Below are 18,234 nucleotides of genomic sequence, written 5' to 3'. Positions count from 1 at the left end.
CCTGCACCATCAGAGATAAAGCTCAACTTGAGTTTTGTCAACTGTACATTGCCAGGGCTTATGCACTGTTAAAGACCTTCCCTTTTTTGTGCACTAACTCCTTGGGGGCCGGGTGAGAAAGAAATCAGAATGAATACACTATGGACACAAAAGTCATGAGCACTAACTTCATCGCTTACCTTAGGAAGCTGATACAGCTCAGTTTTAAAACCATCCACAGTTGGCTTCTGCCCAACCTGGCAACTGCACTTTCATTCTCTCTATACCTTGTTCACCGTAGTCATAAAATCCTCATTCACGTTAAGCTTTAATCCTTTTTCCCGAATCCTTCTTAGCGCTCCACCTCAATAAAGCCTTGTGACATAGTAATGTTCCGCTGGTTAATTAGGTGCTCTGAAAATACCATGTTCTCTTTCGCCAGCTGTAGGTTTTCCAGTTTTAATTCAATTGGGTACCCCTTTCTCAAAGAGCACAAACGGGCTTGTAGATGAATCACCTCTTAATGATTCGGTTCTCCATTTATGTATGTCATCCCACTTCTGCTGACTATTAACGCACGGAGCTTGAGAGCACTTAATATGGAAATCCCAAAGCACAACAAGGATGGCCGTTGCTGTTCTGTGAACTGTTTCCTTTCTACCCAGAATTGCTCCCACTCGCTCCCTGTGTTTGAACACCAGGATTGATGAGCTGATGGTAGCCACCTGTGCTTCAAACACAGAGGAAGGGCAAAAGCGTGTGCGTGCAGAAGCTAAGTATTTAACGGTGTAACTGGTATAATATGTGTGAATCTGACTTCCTGAAGGGGGTACAGTGATACCTCAGGTTAAGTACTCAATTCGTTCCAGAGGTCCGTACTTAACCTGAAACTGTTCTTAATATGAAGCACCACTTTAGCTAATGGGGCCTCCTGCTGCTGCCACACCGCCGGAGCCCGATTTCTGTTCTCATCCTGAAGCAATGTTCTTAACCTGAAGCACTATTTCTGGGTTAGCGGAGTCTGTAACCTGAAGCGTATGTAACCTGAAGCGTATGTAACCTGAGGTACCACTGTATTGGGAATGAATGGATGTTGATCAGTAGCAGAATGGAACTGGACACCAATACTCATTGAGATAACTCCAGAACAGAAAACTGAAAGACCAGATCCCTTGACTGCCCTGATTTTACTGGGACATCTTAGATTCACAGAAGCATTCCTGGCTTCTCTTTGGATCTGGGATTGTCCTGCTTCCCCCCTCCAGAACCGCTGCTGAGCTCTGGGAGGACGATGAGCTGGCCGAGCCTCTTCATGGCCACCACTGCTGGCCTCCACCCTTTTGCAGCTTGTAGCAGCTGCAGGACAGTGGGCGGGAGAGGAGAGGCTGCCACTGCTGCAGTGCAGCCCCCAGTGATGTGCCCAAGCCAGCAACTGTGGTCCACCATCTGCAGCAGCCGCTGGCATAGCCCCGCAGAAGCTGTCATCCCCGCAGAAGCTGTCATCGCCTACTTGCGTGCTGGAGCCCGGCAGAGGAGAGGTGCGGCAATGCTATTGCCACAGTTCCTCTACTCTGCCACTTCTGCCCCCAGGTCAGGCCTGATCCATGAATGGAACTGCGCCCTGGTAGAATTGGGTCAGTGCTGAGGTAGCTACCTTCCACACAACTCCCAGGTGCAGCTTAGACCCGGGGAAGAGAGCTGCTCCTTCTCCATCTCTGCTCCTGTGTTTAGGTCCCTCCCCATACTAAAAAAATGGATAAGATGGTAAGCAACAAGGAAATACCCTTCTTGTTTCACAAATACCAATGATATGGTAATAACCTTTTAATACAATTACTGTTGCAGGTGAAGAAGGCTGTGCAGCAAGAAGGCTTTGGGAGGAGGAAGAGAGGCTACAGAGATATCAATGAAATAGACATCAACATGAATGATCCTTTATTTACAAAGCAGTGGTACTTGGTAAGCAACCATGAACTTCCATCCCTCTCCATCAGGAAAGCAATTTCAGATTTCTGCAGTCCTCAAGCATGTCTTGGTATAGAAGAATATAGCAAACACACTCTATTATTTCCAATTATTTTTTGACACGATGAGGCTAAAGCTCTTTTGATTGGCCGATTCGCTAACGACAGCCCTGCCTAGACAGAGATAGCCCCGCAGAGCTGCTGTCAGTTAATGTAGACAATATAGAGATGTGGGTGGTGCTGTGGTCTAAACCACTGAGCCTCTTGGGCTTGCTGATCGGAAGGTCAGTGGTTCAGACCCCTGTGATGGGGTGAGCTCCTGTTGCTCTGTCCCAGCTCCTGCCAACCTAGCAGTTCGAAAGCACATCAGTGCAAGTAGATAAATAGGTACTGCTCCGGCAGGAAGGTAAACAGTGTTTCCGTGCACTCTGGCCTCCATCACTGTGCTTTGTTGTGCCAGAAGCAGTTTAGTCATGCTGGCCATATGACCCGGAAAGCTGTCTGTGGACAAACGCCGGCTCCCTTGGCCTGAAAGCAGTGACGAGTGCCACAATCTTTTTAAAAATCCTTCTCTTATTTTATTGCCAGCATTCCTGGATTTAGTGCCTCCTTCCCAAGCAAATGAAGGCTAGCCTGTGGCAGATGGATCAAGTAGACTCTCAGTGGATGTAAACAGTCTGTTTTGTGCCAAGCAAATAATTCTCTTGTGCTTTCTTTTTTGTAATTTTTTTTATGCATTAGATCAACACTGGGCAAGCAGATGGGACTCCTGGACTTGATCTGAATGTAGCTGAAGCGTGGGAGCTGGGTTACACAGGGAAAGGTGTAACTATAGGAATTATGGATGATGGTAAGTGAACTAAAATATCATGACTCTCAGTGTGTATCATATGAGAAATCTGATTTAAAAATAAGGCATAACTTCCAAACATGGATATTTTCATGAGGACTTTGTAAGAGATTCACTTCAGCCAAGGGAACATCTACAGAAAGCTCTCCTGGGTTACAATTCATGGATAATTATGATTCTCAAAAATGTGCCATGGGTAGCGCTATTTTAGTTCAGGTACAACAGCTGTTGGCTTATTTTGTTTTGCCCAGCAGAACTGAAATGGAAGTTGAGTTTCACAGAGAAAATTGTGTCATTAAATCTGCTCTGCAGTTTTAGGGCAACATAGAAGAATTATACACACAAACACACATGTTACCATTTATATTGCAGCATGTGAGATATATCAATGCCTGCCTCACTGTACATTGCAGGGCATTTCAAATTTGTGCTGTAAGTGTTCTATTGTTCTGCTAAAAATAATCAACCCTGTAACTGTGCTGGAACAGATCCACAGGGACCTATCATTGTTAATAGAGATACACCACAGGGGAAATGATGCTCCTTTTGTCTGGCCATCACCCCATCCATTTGCACATGCCTTGTAGCTCCCTGGCTTATTTTACTTGGGCCCACAGAGTGACTTGTCACGTTTCACAGTGACTGAGCACAGAAGTGGTATGTATGTGACCTGGCTAACTGGAGGGAGCAAGCAGAATCTGAAATAGGAGTCATATTTCATACAATCTAATAATCAAACCATAGATTTAAACCAATTTCACTGATGCAAGAAAATCCTGGGCATGGCTCTAGCAAGCTTTTAAATTCTGTTTGTTTCAGATGTGAAACATGATTTCTGTAGTACATTGCTGATAGAAACTCCCTCTTCCCCCAAAAGAACAACAACAACAACTTATTATTTATGCCCCACTCATCCGGCTGGGTTTCCCCAGCCACTCTGGGCAGCTCCCAACAGAATATTAAAAACACCAAACATTAAAAACTTCCCTAATGTCTTCTAAAAGTCAGATACTTGTTTATTTCCTTGACATCTGATGGGAGGGCGTTCCACAGGGCGGGCACCGCTACCAAGAAGGCCCTCTGCCTGGTTCCCTGTAACCTTGCTTCTCGCAGTGAGGGAACCGCCAGAAGGCCCTCGGAGCCAGACCTCAGTGTCTGGGCTGAACGATGGGGGTGGAGACTTTCCTTCAGCTATACTGGGCTGAGGTCATTTAGGGCTTTAAAAATAAGAACACTTGAGGAATTCAATTTTGGTGAATTCCTATATGGTGTGGCGGCAGTGCACAACTTACCTCCTGATCACTGCTGCATACCAGGAAGGACAGGGGAAGGGGTGAGGTGGCAGGGAGGTATGTGCAGTGCAAACACACTGGCAAGAACACCGGATTGCCTCTGCTGGTGCATTTACCGGTACACTATGCCACCTTGTCCCTCTCCCTCCTGGTAGGCAGCAGCAAGTCAGCTCTTGGGAGGTAAGGTGAGTTTTTCCACCCTACCATGCCATCTGTTACTGCTGAGGGGTGCATAGCAGAATTCTTTTTAGTTTGGTTTACATTGTAATGGAAAACTATCTAATTCATGCTTACCAAAGCAATATAGGAAGCAAAACATAGCTATCCTTCAAAATTCACGCTTCTCTGATTTATTTATTTTTTTTGGATGCTCCTCTGCAGCCAAATAATGTGCACAAAAATGAGAATATTAACTGAAAGTTTGCAAAAAAATACATATATTCGCAGCAAAAGAACTGAAAAATGCTTTAACTTAGGGGAACAGCTTGCAAATATATGCTTATTGGGAGAAATATGTGTGAAAATGCTGACCAATTATTCTTTATAAATTCATCAAGTGATGCAGAAATGTGGGGAATTATGATTATTATTCATTGTAATAAGCACTCGCTTTATACAATAGAGTCTCAAAGTGACTTGAGAATGTAAAATGCAATGCATGTAAGAAACATAAAACCGGGGGGGGGGGAAATAAAACTGTGAACAATGCAACCTAAAATGCTCACCCAGAAACATTAATAAAGGCAACCTCTACCCACCCCACTAAATGATGAGCATCATTAAACGAGACATCATTAATGAACCAAAGGCTTCCAACACATATAAAATAAAACATCAAACATTATACATGTAAGTTCAGTGGAACACGAGTTCTAGATAAATCTCGTTGTGCATGCATGAGGAATGTTGGAAGATATGAGATGAGGGAATAAGAAAGGGTGAAATGGATGTGGGTTCTGGAAATGGTTCTGGAAAAGCAACAGGGGCAATTAATGGCAATAGTGTGGCTGCTGGAATCAAGATGTGGCCATGGGAGATACATGATGATACATCAGATACATGATGACTTTAGTGTGAAGCTTTCAAATTTAGGCTTTCTGCAAACTCATCTACTATATATTCTATAACCCATGGCTGCTGCTCCTCCTCCTCCTCCTCCTCCTCCTCCTCCTCCTCCTCCTCCTCCTCCTTCTTCATGATTTATACATTTCAGTTTTATACATTTCAATAATTTTACAATCATTTTAACATTTCAAAACTTGATTTCCTTCCCCCTCTTTCTGCGGTTCCTTATTATATATATATATATATGGACGCAGGTGGCGCTGTGGGTAAAACCTCAGCGCCTAGGACTTGCCGATTGCATGGTCGGTGGTTCGAATCCCCGCGGCGGGGTGCGCTCCCGTCGTTCGGTCCCAGCGCCTGCCAACCTAGCAGTTCGAAATCACCTCCGGGTGCAAGTAGATAAATAGGGACCGCTTACCAGCGGGAAGGTAAACGGCGTTCCGTGTGCTGCGCTGGCTCGCCAGAGCAGCGATGTCACGCTGGCCACGTGACCCGGAAGTGTCTGCGGACAGCGCTGGCTCCCGGCCTATAGAGTGAGATGAGCGCACAACCCTAGAGTCTGGCAAGACTGGCCCATACGGGCAGGGGTACCTTTACCTTATATATATATATATATATATATATATATATATATATATATATATATTTCTGCATATTCCAAATTAACTTAATTTACTCACTTGTTCATCTACTTTAAATATATACTCTTATAAAACTGCAGGCTATTACAATAATCCTGCCAACGTTCTTCTTCTTTCCATTTTGGGGCAAGTAACATTCTTGCCACTGCAGTCGCATACATGAATAAATTTCTATACAGTTTGGGTAGTTCTGTCCCTAAAATTCCCAAAAGGTAAGCTTCTGGGTTTTGTTTTTCAAACGTTATTTTAAACATCTTTTTCAATTCATTATATTACCCACAGCTTTGGTGGAATTGTTTGTGGCTTGTCAACATGCCCCTTTGAGAGGTTGTTACGGCCACTGGTAAATCTAATCTGTAGCTCTTACAGCCCTAACCTCTGTCTCAGATCCCAAAGGTATTTCTGAATTCGTGCAACCGCACGTGTAACATTTAATAGTAGTCTAAATAAGAAAGGATTAAAAGTATGCACTTATCTTATTCCTTGCAGCATGCTTATATGCAGAGCAATTTAATTCTGTGGCTATCCAAAACTTTTTTTTGCTATTTTCATTTGTAATGTGCTGATTGTATTTTATCTGCCATCTTTTATTTATCTATTTGGCAGGCATTGATTACCTTCATCCAGATCTGGCTTCAAACTACGTGAGTACACAATGTTCTATGTTGTTCTGGGCATTCTTTTTAGAGGAGATATTTACCCACTGGGCATGTTTGCCACATAAATATGCTGTTGATGTAGCTGATGAATAAGACTGGGACATAAAGCAAGTAAAAGTCCATGGCGGTTATGGATAAATTCACCTCTGTGACCTTCTGATGCACGGAACAAAACAGTGACATATGTAGGCAGGGGAAATTATGTTGTTGCCAAGCTCTAAACAAGCTTTCATTCTCGACATTAGAAATTGTGTCATCCACAACTATTTCCTAATTCAGCTTTCAAGATGTGGTTGCAAGTGTGATAGTCCCCCAAAATGTGTGATATGAATGGGAAGAAATAAGGAGAGTGGAGGAAGACTGGAAAGCTATGGTAGAAGAATAATTTCAAAATGTGAGGAATCTGAAAGAAACCTGGAAAATTGATGAGGGTCCTGGGGAGCCAAAGACCCGTGTCCTCAATGGACCTGCGGTGATGGTAAAAGCTCATGAAAATAAAGAACATGGAAATAATTGATCATGTCCCAATTTGGAAAATAATATATAGTAGTCTTCCTGTTACATGGGTTTATTATTATTTATTTATTCCTCAATATTTATATACCACTTGGCTATAACCAAACCTCAGAGCAGTTTTAGGAATCACTTTGGGTGAATGAATAGATGAACATAAAGACTTACAGCAGGCTTCCTCAACTTCGGCCCTCCAGATGTTTTGGGACCACAACTCCCATGATCCCTAGCTAGCAGGACCAGTGGTCAGGGATGATGGGAATTGTAGTCTCAAAAACATCTGGAGGGCCGAGATGACTTACAGAATAAGAACATGACCATTTCTGGATATGAGGACAATCAAGTCCTGAGTGGTACACTGAGATTACAACTCTCTATGCAAGAACAAGATAAATTTATGCCTCTAGAGAACACTGCCATTGTTACAAGAGAAGGAAGAAGGATTCAGAGCCTTCTTTGCCTAGGAGGCTTCCTCCTGTTGTGGGTGACGCTGTGGTCTAAACCACTGAGCCTCTTGGGCTTGCCGATCAGAAGGTTGGCGGTTTGAATCCCCATGACGGGGTGAGCTCCCTGTTGCTCTTTCCCAGCTCCTGCCAACCTATCAGTTCGAAAGCATACCAGTGCAAGTAGATAAATAGGTACGTCTGCGGCGGGAAGGTATATGGTGTTTCCTTGCGCTCTTGTTTCCATCACGGTGTCCTGTTGCGCCAGAAGCAGTTTAGTCATGCTGGCCACACAACCTGGAAAGATGTCTGTGAACAAACACTGGCTCCCTTGGCCTGAAAGCGACATGAGCACCGCAACCCCATAGTCACTTTGGACTGGACTTAACCGTCCAGAGTTCCTTTACATATTTTACTCTATTGCCATAATTGGTGGGTCTTTTTCTGTCCTCTTAACTGGGGCTCAGATTTGTCACCATATTGAATTCACTTTTTAATAGCTTTTGTTATAAATGGAGCCTCAAGCTGCTGAACTGGAAGGAATTCAGCATCTCATTGGTTTTCCCAGCTTTTGAGAAGCAGCTCCCCCCTCAAAAGAAACAAAAGAAACCACCAGTAGTACAGTTAAAAAAAAAATGCATTCTGAAAATTATTGTCCTCCATTTTCAAGGCGACATAAGGCATTCATTTCCATAAAAAGAGCTGAGAAAAAGAGGGGTGGAATTAGGTAAACAGCTTATTTTGGATGTGGTTATTTCTGTATTGCAGGGAGTTATACTAGGTAACCAGCAGTGCCCCTTCTAGCTCTGAAATTCTATGCTCTATGCTTTAAGACTCTATGACTACTACATGGAATTACATCTATATAATTTTCTGAGCTATCACTATCAGTTTCTGCTTCTTCATATTTGCTATCATTAGGCCTATGTGAGACTCAGCAGAGATACCCTTTCTGTTGAAACAAGTTTACAGTATGCAACAATTCCACCATCATATTTTTTTTTAGTGTCGGGGGAGGTCGTGTCTTTTAGATTGCAAGCCTGTGAGCAGAGATTGGTTATTGATCTAATATGGGGTGGGGAGCTTGTGGTCCTCCAGATATTTTTAGGATTCCAGTTCCCACCAGTCTCAGCCAGCGTGGACTATGGTGAGGGATGATGGGAGCTGTAGTCCAACAACATTTGGGTGGCCACAAGCCTTTCCCCATCTGCTCTGGAAGCCTTTTTGGTAGAAGAAGGTATTAATGAATCCATGGCATGCACAAAATAGCTGCAGATATAATCGCAGAAAGTGAATGAAATTGTGCATCAAAAAATGAATATGGGTAAAGTTGCCAACAGATGCTAAGTCTACAGATGTTACAAGTCATCATGCTCTCATACATGAAAAGTTGATTTCCTCAAATTAAGCTTCTGTTAAAAATACAAGAGCACCCCAGACCAACACCTTCTTGTCAGTTGGCAATCTTCTGGCAATTAAAAATAAAATAAAATATTAAAATGGCATATAGATATTTATGGGGGGGAGGGAATTCAAATGCACTTACGATACAGGACGGTCCATTTTTCATTCTCCTAAATTATTAGCTGAGGTGCAACAGGACCATTTCTTCTTGCATAAAATATCAAGCAAGACCTTCTTGGCTCGATAGGTTTTACAGTGTGAATGCCCTGATAACATTGATAACAAGACTGAGGCACATAACAACCCGTTCCAAAGCCTTTTGAGCTAAAAGGGAGGGGGGAGCAAAGCAAAAAAGAGTCATTCTGTGTCATTCTGCTTTCATCGCTAGGCTTCAGACCAAGCACACAATGAACGAGGCGTCTAGAGATGGATTCATCCCAGAGGGATGCAGGGCTTTTGTTTACTTCAGGAAATTAAGGCATACGGACATCACAAAAGAGTCCTTCAAAACAGTGTTGGAGTCTGAGTAATTGCAGGCAAGAGCAGAGGTATACCGAGCGAAGTCTGATTGCTTTAGATTGATGCCAGGGAAGAGATTGGAGGAGCAGAGTAGTATATAGGCTTTGAAGAGGGTGATTGTTTTGATTTTATATGTGGAGTCATATGTGGACTGGAATACAGCAGAGAACTATGCCAACTATGCCAACAGTTCATTGCATACATACTTGCAGAATAAACGCCTGTTGCATAGGAGCAATTTCAAGATGTTTTCACATTAGGGAAGGAAATATTATACCGTGGGCTGGGCTTGAGGAGACTGGAGGTTGTGTCTAACTTTAGCTGAAGAAGTAAAATGTAAGCCAAGGGTAAATGGGATAGGTAAAAAGGTAAAGGACCCCTGGACAGCTAAGTCTAGTGAAAGGTGACTATGGGGTTGCTCCACTCATCTCGCTTTCAGGCCGAGGGAGCCAGCATTTGTCCACAGACAGCTTTCCGGGTCATGTGGCCAGCATGACACTGTGACAGAAGCCAGAGTGCATGGAAACGCCATTTACCTTCCCACCACAGCAGTACCTATTTCTCTACGTGCACTGGTGTGCTTTTGAACTGTTAGGTTGGCAGGAGCTAGGACAGAGCAACAGGAGCTTGCTCCATCACAGGGATTCGAACCGCCAACCTTCTGATTGGCAAGCGATCAGAATATATGGAATAGATAAGAAACGTACCTATGAAAGGGAGATGGTCTGTCATGATTAGGCTATCCTCTCGTCTATGATAGATGGTCCAGCAGTTTGCAAAGTTTATGAATTCCCATATATAAGCCTCCCAAACTTGATGTCAGCTGCACAGTAGGGCTCTCTGCTGCAATGAGTCAGGCTGAGGATAGATGGAGTCATGCTTGCCATGATTTAACACAGCTCCGAAGTCGCCCCATGAGAAACCTTCTGTTGAGTGGGAAGAAAAGGCACACACAGCCAAGAGAAGAAAATTGGAAATAGAGCTGGTGAAATATTGTGCAGGATGGGTGACATTTAGAATTGCCCTTTTGAATTCCCTCTAGCAACACCGGAGGTGTGATGAGATGTATAATAGGTTGTTCTAAATAAAGATGAGAGGAGAATGTAGTAATGTAAAGATGGCTTTTAATTATACTCAGGAGATTCATAGAATGGAGTTCTTACAACAGGTACCAGTGACTGAGGGCATTCAGTAGCCACTGGGATATATTCTAACTCTAGGAAAGCATAACTCAGTGGTCAAAGGCATGTTTCCCATGTTGAAAGTTCTGGCTCAAGTCCCTGAGATGTCTGGTCAAAATATCTCAGGCAGATGGGAAGGACCCCTATATGTGGCAATGTTGCTGTCGTGAAACTAGACATTATGGCGCTAGATGGACCTAAAACCTCGCTTGGTGAAGGCAGGTGTTGCCAGTGTGGTGATCTACAATTTGGTGTAAGGCAGGGATTGCTCTATGGAGTGGTAGGCTCCAGCCAGCCCCAGTTAGCATGGCAAATGGCCAGGAATGGAATTGACAACACATGGAGAGCATATGTTGGTATCAGGAGCAGATCAGCATGAACTCGCAAGGTGTCAGTGAAATCGACTCTATTCAAAGAAACAAACAGCTTAGGCCTAGTGAGCACAACAACTCTTCCCGGTAGATCTTGCCCCAATGAGACAGTTGTGAGGACTGAAGTCCTCTGCCTTCCCACAGCTCTGTAAGTCTTCTCCTTCCCCAGTTCCTTTCCAAGCAATATGAGGCTCCTTCATCTTGCCTGCATTTGCTCTGCCCTCTCCATACCTCTGCAGTTTCTGGGAGACGGGGTGGGGGGGAGCTGATCACAGCAGGACAGGGAAACCCCCTGGCTTCTTCAGCAACCTGCCTCATCTCTGTCTCTTGCCCCCACCCCCAAACCTCCGTTTCTGCCTCTAATTCTGGACTTTCCTCTGCCTCAGACTAAACCCTGTTAGCTCTTCAGCTTCTGACACCTGCTCCTCCCAGTTGGCTTCTTCTTCTCCCTCTGACCACTCATGGTTATCCCACCACCAATCCCCTAACTCTTAGCTTTCTTCCACGACAGTTGGCTACCCTTCATATAAGGCAACAGCAACCACACATGGATGCAGCTGCTGTCGCGCAACCACCATTCCAGAACTGAAGGAGAGCAGAAGTTCTTATTGTTCTCTTTCTTTGGCATTTTCCATCCAGCAAGGAGAGACGCCTAGCTGTTGGGAAAGACTTTTGGCTTTCCGTTTATTGGGTGGCAGTAGATGCATCTCAACTCGGATGTCAAAGGGCTTTTCACTGTTGCTTGTGTAAAGTGGAGATAGTCCAGGGAGGATGGACTGATTGGGAGGAAAGAGGAGAGGAGAGGAAGAGGTGTCTGAAGTCCAGGGATAGGAAACCACAGAAAGTGTGACAAAGTCTAGGTGCTCGGTCCCTGCTCCTGTAAACCTAGCAGTTCGAAAGCACGTCAAAGTGCAAGTAGATAAATAGGTACCACTCCGGCGGGAAGGTAAACGGCGTTTCCATGCGCTGCTCTGGTTCGCCAGAAGTGGCTTAGTCATGCTGGCCACATGACCTGGAAGCTGTACACTGGCTCCCTCAGCCAGTAAAGCGAGATGAGCGCTGCAACCCCAGAGTCGTCCGAAACTGGACCTAACGGTCAGGGGTCCCTTTACCTTTACACATTTTAACAGGCTGTTTGGTCTGCTGTAGACAAGCTGTGGTGTGTTATTTACATGATACTCTTTTATTCAAACAAGGAAGCTTTTTCCAAAGGTTCTCAGCATTCAGCTCCTAGATAACAAAGGAAACTAAGAAATCATCAGTGGTTGAAGATCTCAGGAACTTCTCCCAAAATATCCTGATCTTGCCATTGACACTCTCAGTGCCTGATGACCTCAGGGTGAATGTGTCATGACCATTCAAACTTCTGAAGTGCTCAAAGTTTCTTGCTCAGCTCAGAGACAGGAAACTCTGAAACCTGAAGATCTTTGATGCCACCTCCATATTCCATGGGAACCATTTCACAGTGCCTGAGAAAGAACTAAGAGGCAATTCAGGACCAGAATAGCACCTGACTGAATTCAGGTTACCCTAAGTAGCAAGTCTCCATGCATCCTACCCAGTGCCTAAGGACTCTTAGAGACAAATCTGCTGGTTCCCTGATGCTGAGGATACTCTGGCTATCACATAGGTTTCATTTCTGAAGCAGATATTATACCCCCATTAGTGCAATTATACCAAACCAACCATCTGTTCATTTCTATCCAACTTACATACTTTCCTACAAGTATGTATGGGTGGGGGTGGAAATGTATAAACCCGGAATCCAAACCTGTATAATAACTTCATTGAAACCTCGTCGTGACTTATAGAGTTGCAACCTGGTGCCTTAGACAGATGGCTTCTGTTCTGTCCTCTTACGTTTTTGAAGAACGTAACAAAATGACCAGCACAATGCCTCAGAGGTTGGTAAAGAAATTGGTCTTTTGCAGTGGCATCTGGATCATTAATATTTAAATCAAGCCATTAACTTGTCACTTGGCTGTTAGGTTTAAATGCCAGTGTCCATTTTCTGCTGGAAAGGAATACTGCTGCCAGAGTACGGGTGGTTTTTAAGGTCTGCATGCTTACGTTGGCATCATCATAATAGTTACTCTCCTTGTAGTATTACATTTTTCTTGATAATAAAGAAAACCTCATTGTTTTTAGTTATAACACTTGTTTTCTAATAGGGATTCCTAGGACCATGGTTAGAGGGTAAGTCCCCAAGATGTTTGTACTAGGCCCCAGAACTTCTGCCCCTTCTCCTCCTTATTATGTTTTTTAAAACTTCACTTGCAAGGTTGCTGGGCATGCTGAAAAGTACACACCACCTTAATTTGCTCAAAGATCTAAAGTTCTCCTTTCTACAAAGTAAGAATAGAGATCTATTGATTAATTGGATAGATTTATATCCTACGTTTCCTCCAAGATGGAGCAGAGGGATGGCTTTGTTTGACATAAGAAGTAATGTTCTTCTCTGAGCCTGAAACTCCACAGAGCTTTGACTTTCAAGGAATTATTATTATTTTTCTCCATCAAGAGGATCTTTCATTCTGAGCTGATAATTAAAATACGAAGCATAATGTATTCCACAGTTTGCTACACAGATCAGACTACACACACAAAGCCGGTAATTTTGCCAGGCAAAACTTCTCCAGGATAAAAGACCTTCTGGAAGGAATAATAAAGCTATACCACAATGTGAGAGAGATGTCTATTGAAAAGATGAATATGAGGAGAACAGCTGTGGATTTCGTGTTTACAAATTGTGGAAGGGGGAAAAAAACATGTAAGAGAGGGAGAAGTATTTGGGAGAGGACAATGAATGGAATCATGCTGATTAGTTTTTATCCCCATAGTTCTACTTCACATAGAGACTGGACCAGGAGCCTTCAACCAGTAAATTAAACTAGTAACTGAATAACTAAGTCCAGAGTTTAGCCAGAGTATACTCTACTCTGAGTGGGGTTCTTGTTTTGTTTTGCATGTTTTAGCATATTCCAAAGAGATATTTCATAGTCTGGCTGCCATTTTACTGTCATTGAAATTCTACTCAATATTGATCCAGAGCAGATTCCAACATATAGTTAGCAGAGTAAAAACTTAAACACGTTGCAGGATTCCCCCCAAAATAAACCAAAGGCAATTAATATTTCATCCTACAGAACTTTACTGCTACTGAAGGCAAATGAGCATAATGGTGACAAATCCAATACATTCAGGATTGGCACTGTCCATAAGAAATCCAGTTGCAGCAGACTTAACTTAAACTTACAATAACTTATAACACTATAGCATACTACGTACAGAACACCACACCAGTAGGAAAAGAGATAGAAAGTGGAAGTGAAACCCAGGCTCCTTCTGGCCTATTTTTATAGTCTGCATGACCTTGACAAAAGAGATAAGAGAACCAGTTTAAGCCAGCTGTATTCAGCTTCTCTGAAGGAATAACCCAAATATCATGAACCTTCTGCTTGTTTCTTTCACACAGAGAAGCTTCCAGAACCCTCTTGAATTAAGTAGAATAGGAAAGATACACATCAGATCAATACTTTCTGCACTAAGAAATGCGAACTGACATTTGCATGGCACACAATAAACTTCCTTATTTTATGTTCATGAGTACAGTGGTGCCTCGGATTAAGAACTTAATTCGTTCTGGAGGTCTGTTCTTAACCTGAAACTGTTCTTAACCTGAAGCACCACTTTAGCTAATGGGGCCTCCTGCTGCCGCCACACGATTTCTGTTCTCATCCTGAAGCAAAGTTCTTAACCCGAGGTACTATTTCTGGGTCAGCGGAGTCTGTAACCTGAAGCGTATGTAACCTGAAGCATATGTAACCCGAGGTACCACTGTACTTATACCAGTAGTGGAGAACCAGTGATGAGGAAACTCCCACAGCTTCGTATGAAAAGCATCTGACACAAATGCAGGCAAAATAGCACATGCATTCAAGCACCAGGATTTAAAAAGCAGGGGAGGGGGGCACAGAAGGGGGCAGTGGTAGACTTACACTTTTGAGGGCCTGAAGCTTGAACTGTAATGGTAACCACTGTTATCTTTTTCAGTGGGGTTGTTCCATGACAGATCAACACTTTAAAACAAAACAACAACTACTGCCCCTCAGATTTTGGTTAACAGATTGAGGTTGAATCCTGACAAGACAGAAGTACTGTTTTGGGGGGACAGGAGGCGGGCAGGTGTGGAGGATTCCCTGGTCCTGAATGGGGTAACTGTGCCCCTGAAGGACCAGGTGCGCAGCCTGGGAGTCATTTTGGACTCACAGCTGTCCATGGAGGCACAGGTCAAATCTGTGTCCAGGGCAGCTGTTTACCAGCTCCATCTGGAATGCAGGCTGAGACCCTACCTGCCCGCAGACTGTCTCGCCAGAGTGGTGCATGCTCTGGTTATCTCCCGCTTGGACTACTGCAATGCACTCTACGTGGGGCTACCTTTGAAGGTGACTCGGAAACTACAACTAATCCAGAATGCGGCAGCCAGACTGGTGACTGGGAGAGGCTGCCGAGACCATATAACACCGGTCTTGAAAGACCTACATTGGCTCCCAGTACGTTTCCGAGCACAATTCAAAGTGTTGGTGCTGACCTTTAAAGCCCTAAACGGCCTCGGTCCAGTATACCTGAAGGAGCGTCTCCACCCCCATCATTCTGCCCAGACGCTGAGGTCCAGCGCCGAGGGCCTTCTGGCGGTTCCCTCATTGCGAGAAGCAAAGCTACAGGGAACCAGGCAGAGGGCCTTCTCGGTAGTGGCGCCCACCCTGTGGAACGCCCTTCCAGCAGATGTCAAAGCGATAAACAACTACCTGACATTCAGAAGACATCTTAAGGCAGCCCTGTTCAGGGAAGTTTTTAAAGTGTGATATTTTACTGTATTTTTGGTTTTTATGGAAGCCGCCCAGAGTGGCTGGGGAGGCCCAGCCAGATGGGCGGGGTATAAATAATAAATTATTATTATTATTATTACTGTAAAATTGCTGCACTGGATTATCTCACATGTCAAAGTGTGCATAAACATTTCCTATGCTTTATAGTTTTCAAGTTGTGCAACTCCAATTGAGTCTACTAGACCCATTTTTTTAAAAAAAAGAAATGTGGATTATAGTCACTTCTGGGGCTCCTCTGGGATCGAGGGCCCTGAAATTTAAGCTTCATTCATTTCTCTGTAGATCCTGGAAGGGGGAAAGCGAAAAGTATATTTCTAGGTGGGCATTCTGTGCCCTGCATGTTAAGATTTGTGAAAGAAAAATAATGGTATGGTATATTTTATGCTAAAACTGCCACTCTAAACATTTTGTGTGTGAAATAAGTCATATATTTATCAATTCAGGTATGGTGTGTGTGTGTGTGTGTGTGTGTGTGTGTACACTAATCAAATTCAAATGACAGTAAGGAAAAAGGCTTTCAAACCAGGTACAGTGGTACCTTGGTTTTCAAACTTAATCCATTCCGGAAGTCCGTTCCAAAACCAAAGGGTTCCAAAACCAAGGCACACTTTCCCATAGAAAGTAATGCAAAACGGATTAATCCGTTCCAGACTTTAAAAAAAACCCCTAAAACAGCAATTTAACATGAATTTTACTATCTAACGAGACCATTGAGCCATAAAATGAAAGCAATAAACAATGTACTGTACTATAAAATAAATAAGACAATTTTGTAGATGATAAAAATAAAATTATTATTTTTTCTTACCTGCACTGATGATAGTCACTGTTTGGATGGGGGGCTTTTATCCATTTCTGCAGTCACACAATCAGTAGCTGAACTGGGTTCCACACAGTCACAAAAACAAATTAACTGAAAAAGCCTCAAAAACAAAAATGCAAAATAAATAGCAAAAACAAAAGCGCCAAACTTAATCCATTCCAGAAGTCTGTTTGACTTCCGAAATGTTCAGAAACCAAGGTGCAGCTTCTGATTGCTGCAGGCACCACAGAAATAATAGCCAACAACCACATCAGACATTTGGCTTCCAAAAAACATTAGAAAACACTTACTTATGAGTTTTCGGTGTTTGGGAACCAAGGTGTTTGAGAACCAAGGTACCACTGTAGAGTTACAAACATTTCCTTGACATACAAATCAGACAATCAAAACAAGTGATTCAGGAAGCAGCACAGGCAGGACCAGGAATGTAGACTCTCAGCACAAGGAAAGTACCGTATTTTTCCATGTATAAGACTAGGGGTTTTTTTTACCAAAAAAATTGGTTTAGAATCGGGGCACATCTTATACATGGGTAGTCCTAAGGGGTGTTTTCTTAATTTGGAGTCCCCCAAAATAGGAGGCGTCTTATACACGGAAAAATACGGTAAGAGCAACCTGAGATACCTGGGGCCTGTGCATGTTTTGTATCTGAATAGCCATCTCTGGCGGAACAGATTGTCACTTGCTGAGAGGGAATGGAGACATTTTTAGATCTGAAGAAGCTGAATGCAACACTCTTTTGCAAAATGATTGACAAAGGTCTCAAGGTTGAGGGCTTTTAATAGTTCCCTTTCAATTACCAGTACTGTATAGAAATGTTACTTAGGGCTTCATCACTCCTCCTCAAGCAGGTCTTAATTTGCCAGCTGCAGACACGAAAATGTTCATTCCTTCCCAGCATTTGACGGAGGTGTTGTGATAGCCAAATTTATATTTGAGGAAATCTAAATACACCGCAGCATATAGGTGTGAACCAGCCTTTGGCAATCTTTATAAAATAATAATAATAATAATAATAATAATAATAATAATAATAATAATAATAATAATTTATTATTTATACCCCTCCCATCTGGCTGGGTTTTCCCAGCCACTCTGAGCGGCTCCCAACAGAATATTAAAAACACAATAAAACATCAAACAATAAAAACTTCCCTAAACAGGGTTGCCTTCAGATGTCTTCTAAAAGTCAGATAGTTGTTTATTTCATTGACATCTGATGGGAGAAGGCCCTCTGCCTGGTTCCTTGTAACTTCACTTCTTGCAGTGAGGGAACCGCCAGAAGGCCCTCGGAGCTGGACCTCAGTGTCCGGGCTGAATGATGGGGGTTTTCTGTTGGCAGGCAGAAAAACACACACATCTGTGCACATTATGAAAACCAATTAAAACATCAATACAAAATCGACGCAGCATATGCTAAAATAAAAGGGCCAGTCATGAGTGGGTACCATACAGTCTGGCCTCAGTCTACATGTGTCACTTTGATAGGGTTTTTGCTGCCGCTGCAGTATCTGCACATTTCTTATCCATATGATGGATGAGTTTTCTTCACGTTTCCCCAGAAGAGGAGCTGAATGATGCTCAAATCAGTTGCAGAAACCACTGTATCTGATTAACGTAATTCTGGAGCTCTTATTGAGT

General features: G+C 43.2%; 1 protein-coding gene across 1 annotated transcript in view; it reads left to right on the top strand.

The window, feature by feature from the left end:
- PCSK2 (proprotein convertase subtilisin/kexin type 2) overlaps positions 1–18,234 on the top strand; it is a 131,646-nt gene that overhangs the window by 75,211 nt on the left and 38,201 nt on the right. Inside the window, exons 3-5 of the mRNA XM_053380569.1 lie at positions 1,825–1,938; positions 2,685–2,793; positions 6,398–6,435. Of these exons, the coding sequence (XP_053236544.1) occupies positions 1,825–1,938; positions 2,685–2,793; positions 6,398–6,435 (261 nt within the window). The remainder of the gene's footprint in view (positions 1–1,824; positions 1,939–2,684; positions 2,794–6,397; positions 6,436–18,234) is intronic.

Source organism: Podarcis raffonei, chromosome 3, assembly GCF_027172205.1.
Source record: "Podarcis raffonei isolate rPodRaf1 chromosome 3, rPodRaf1.pri, whole genome shotgun sequence".
NCBI lineage: Eukaryota > Metazoa > Chordata > Lepidosauria > Squamata > Lacertidae > Podarcis > Podarcis raffonei.
Note: the sequence above shows the minus strand (reverse complement) of the source record. Positions and strands in the feature narration are given on the sequence as shown.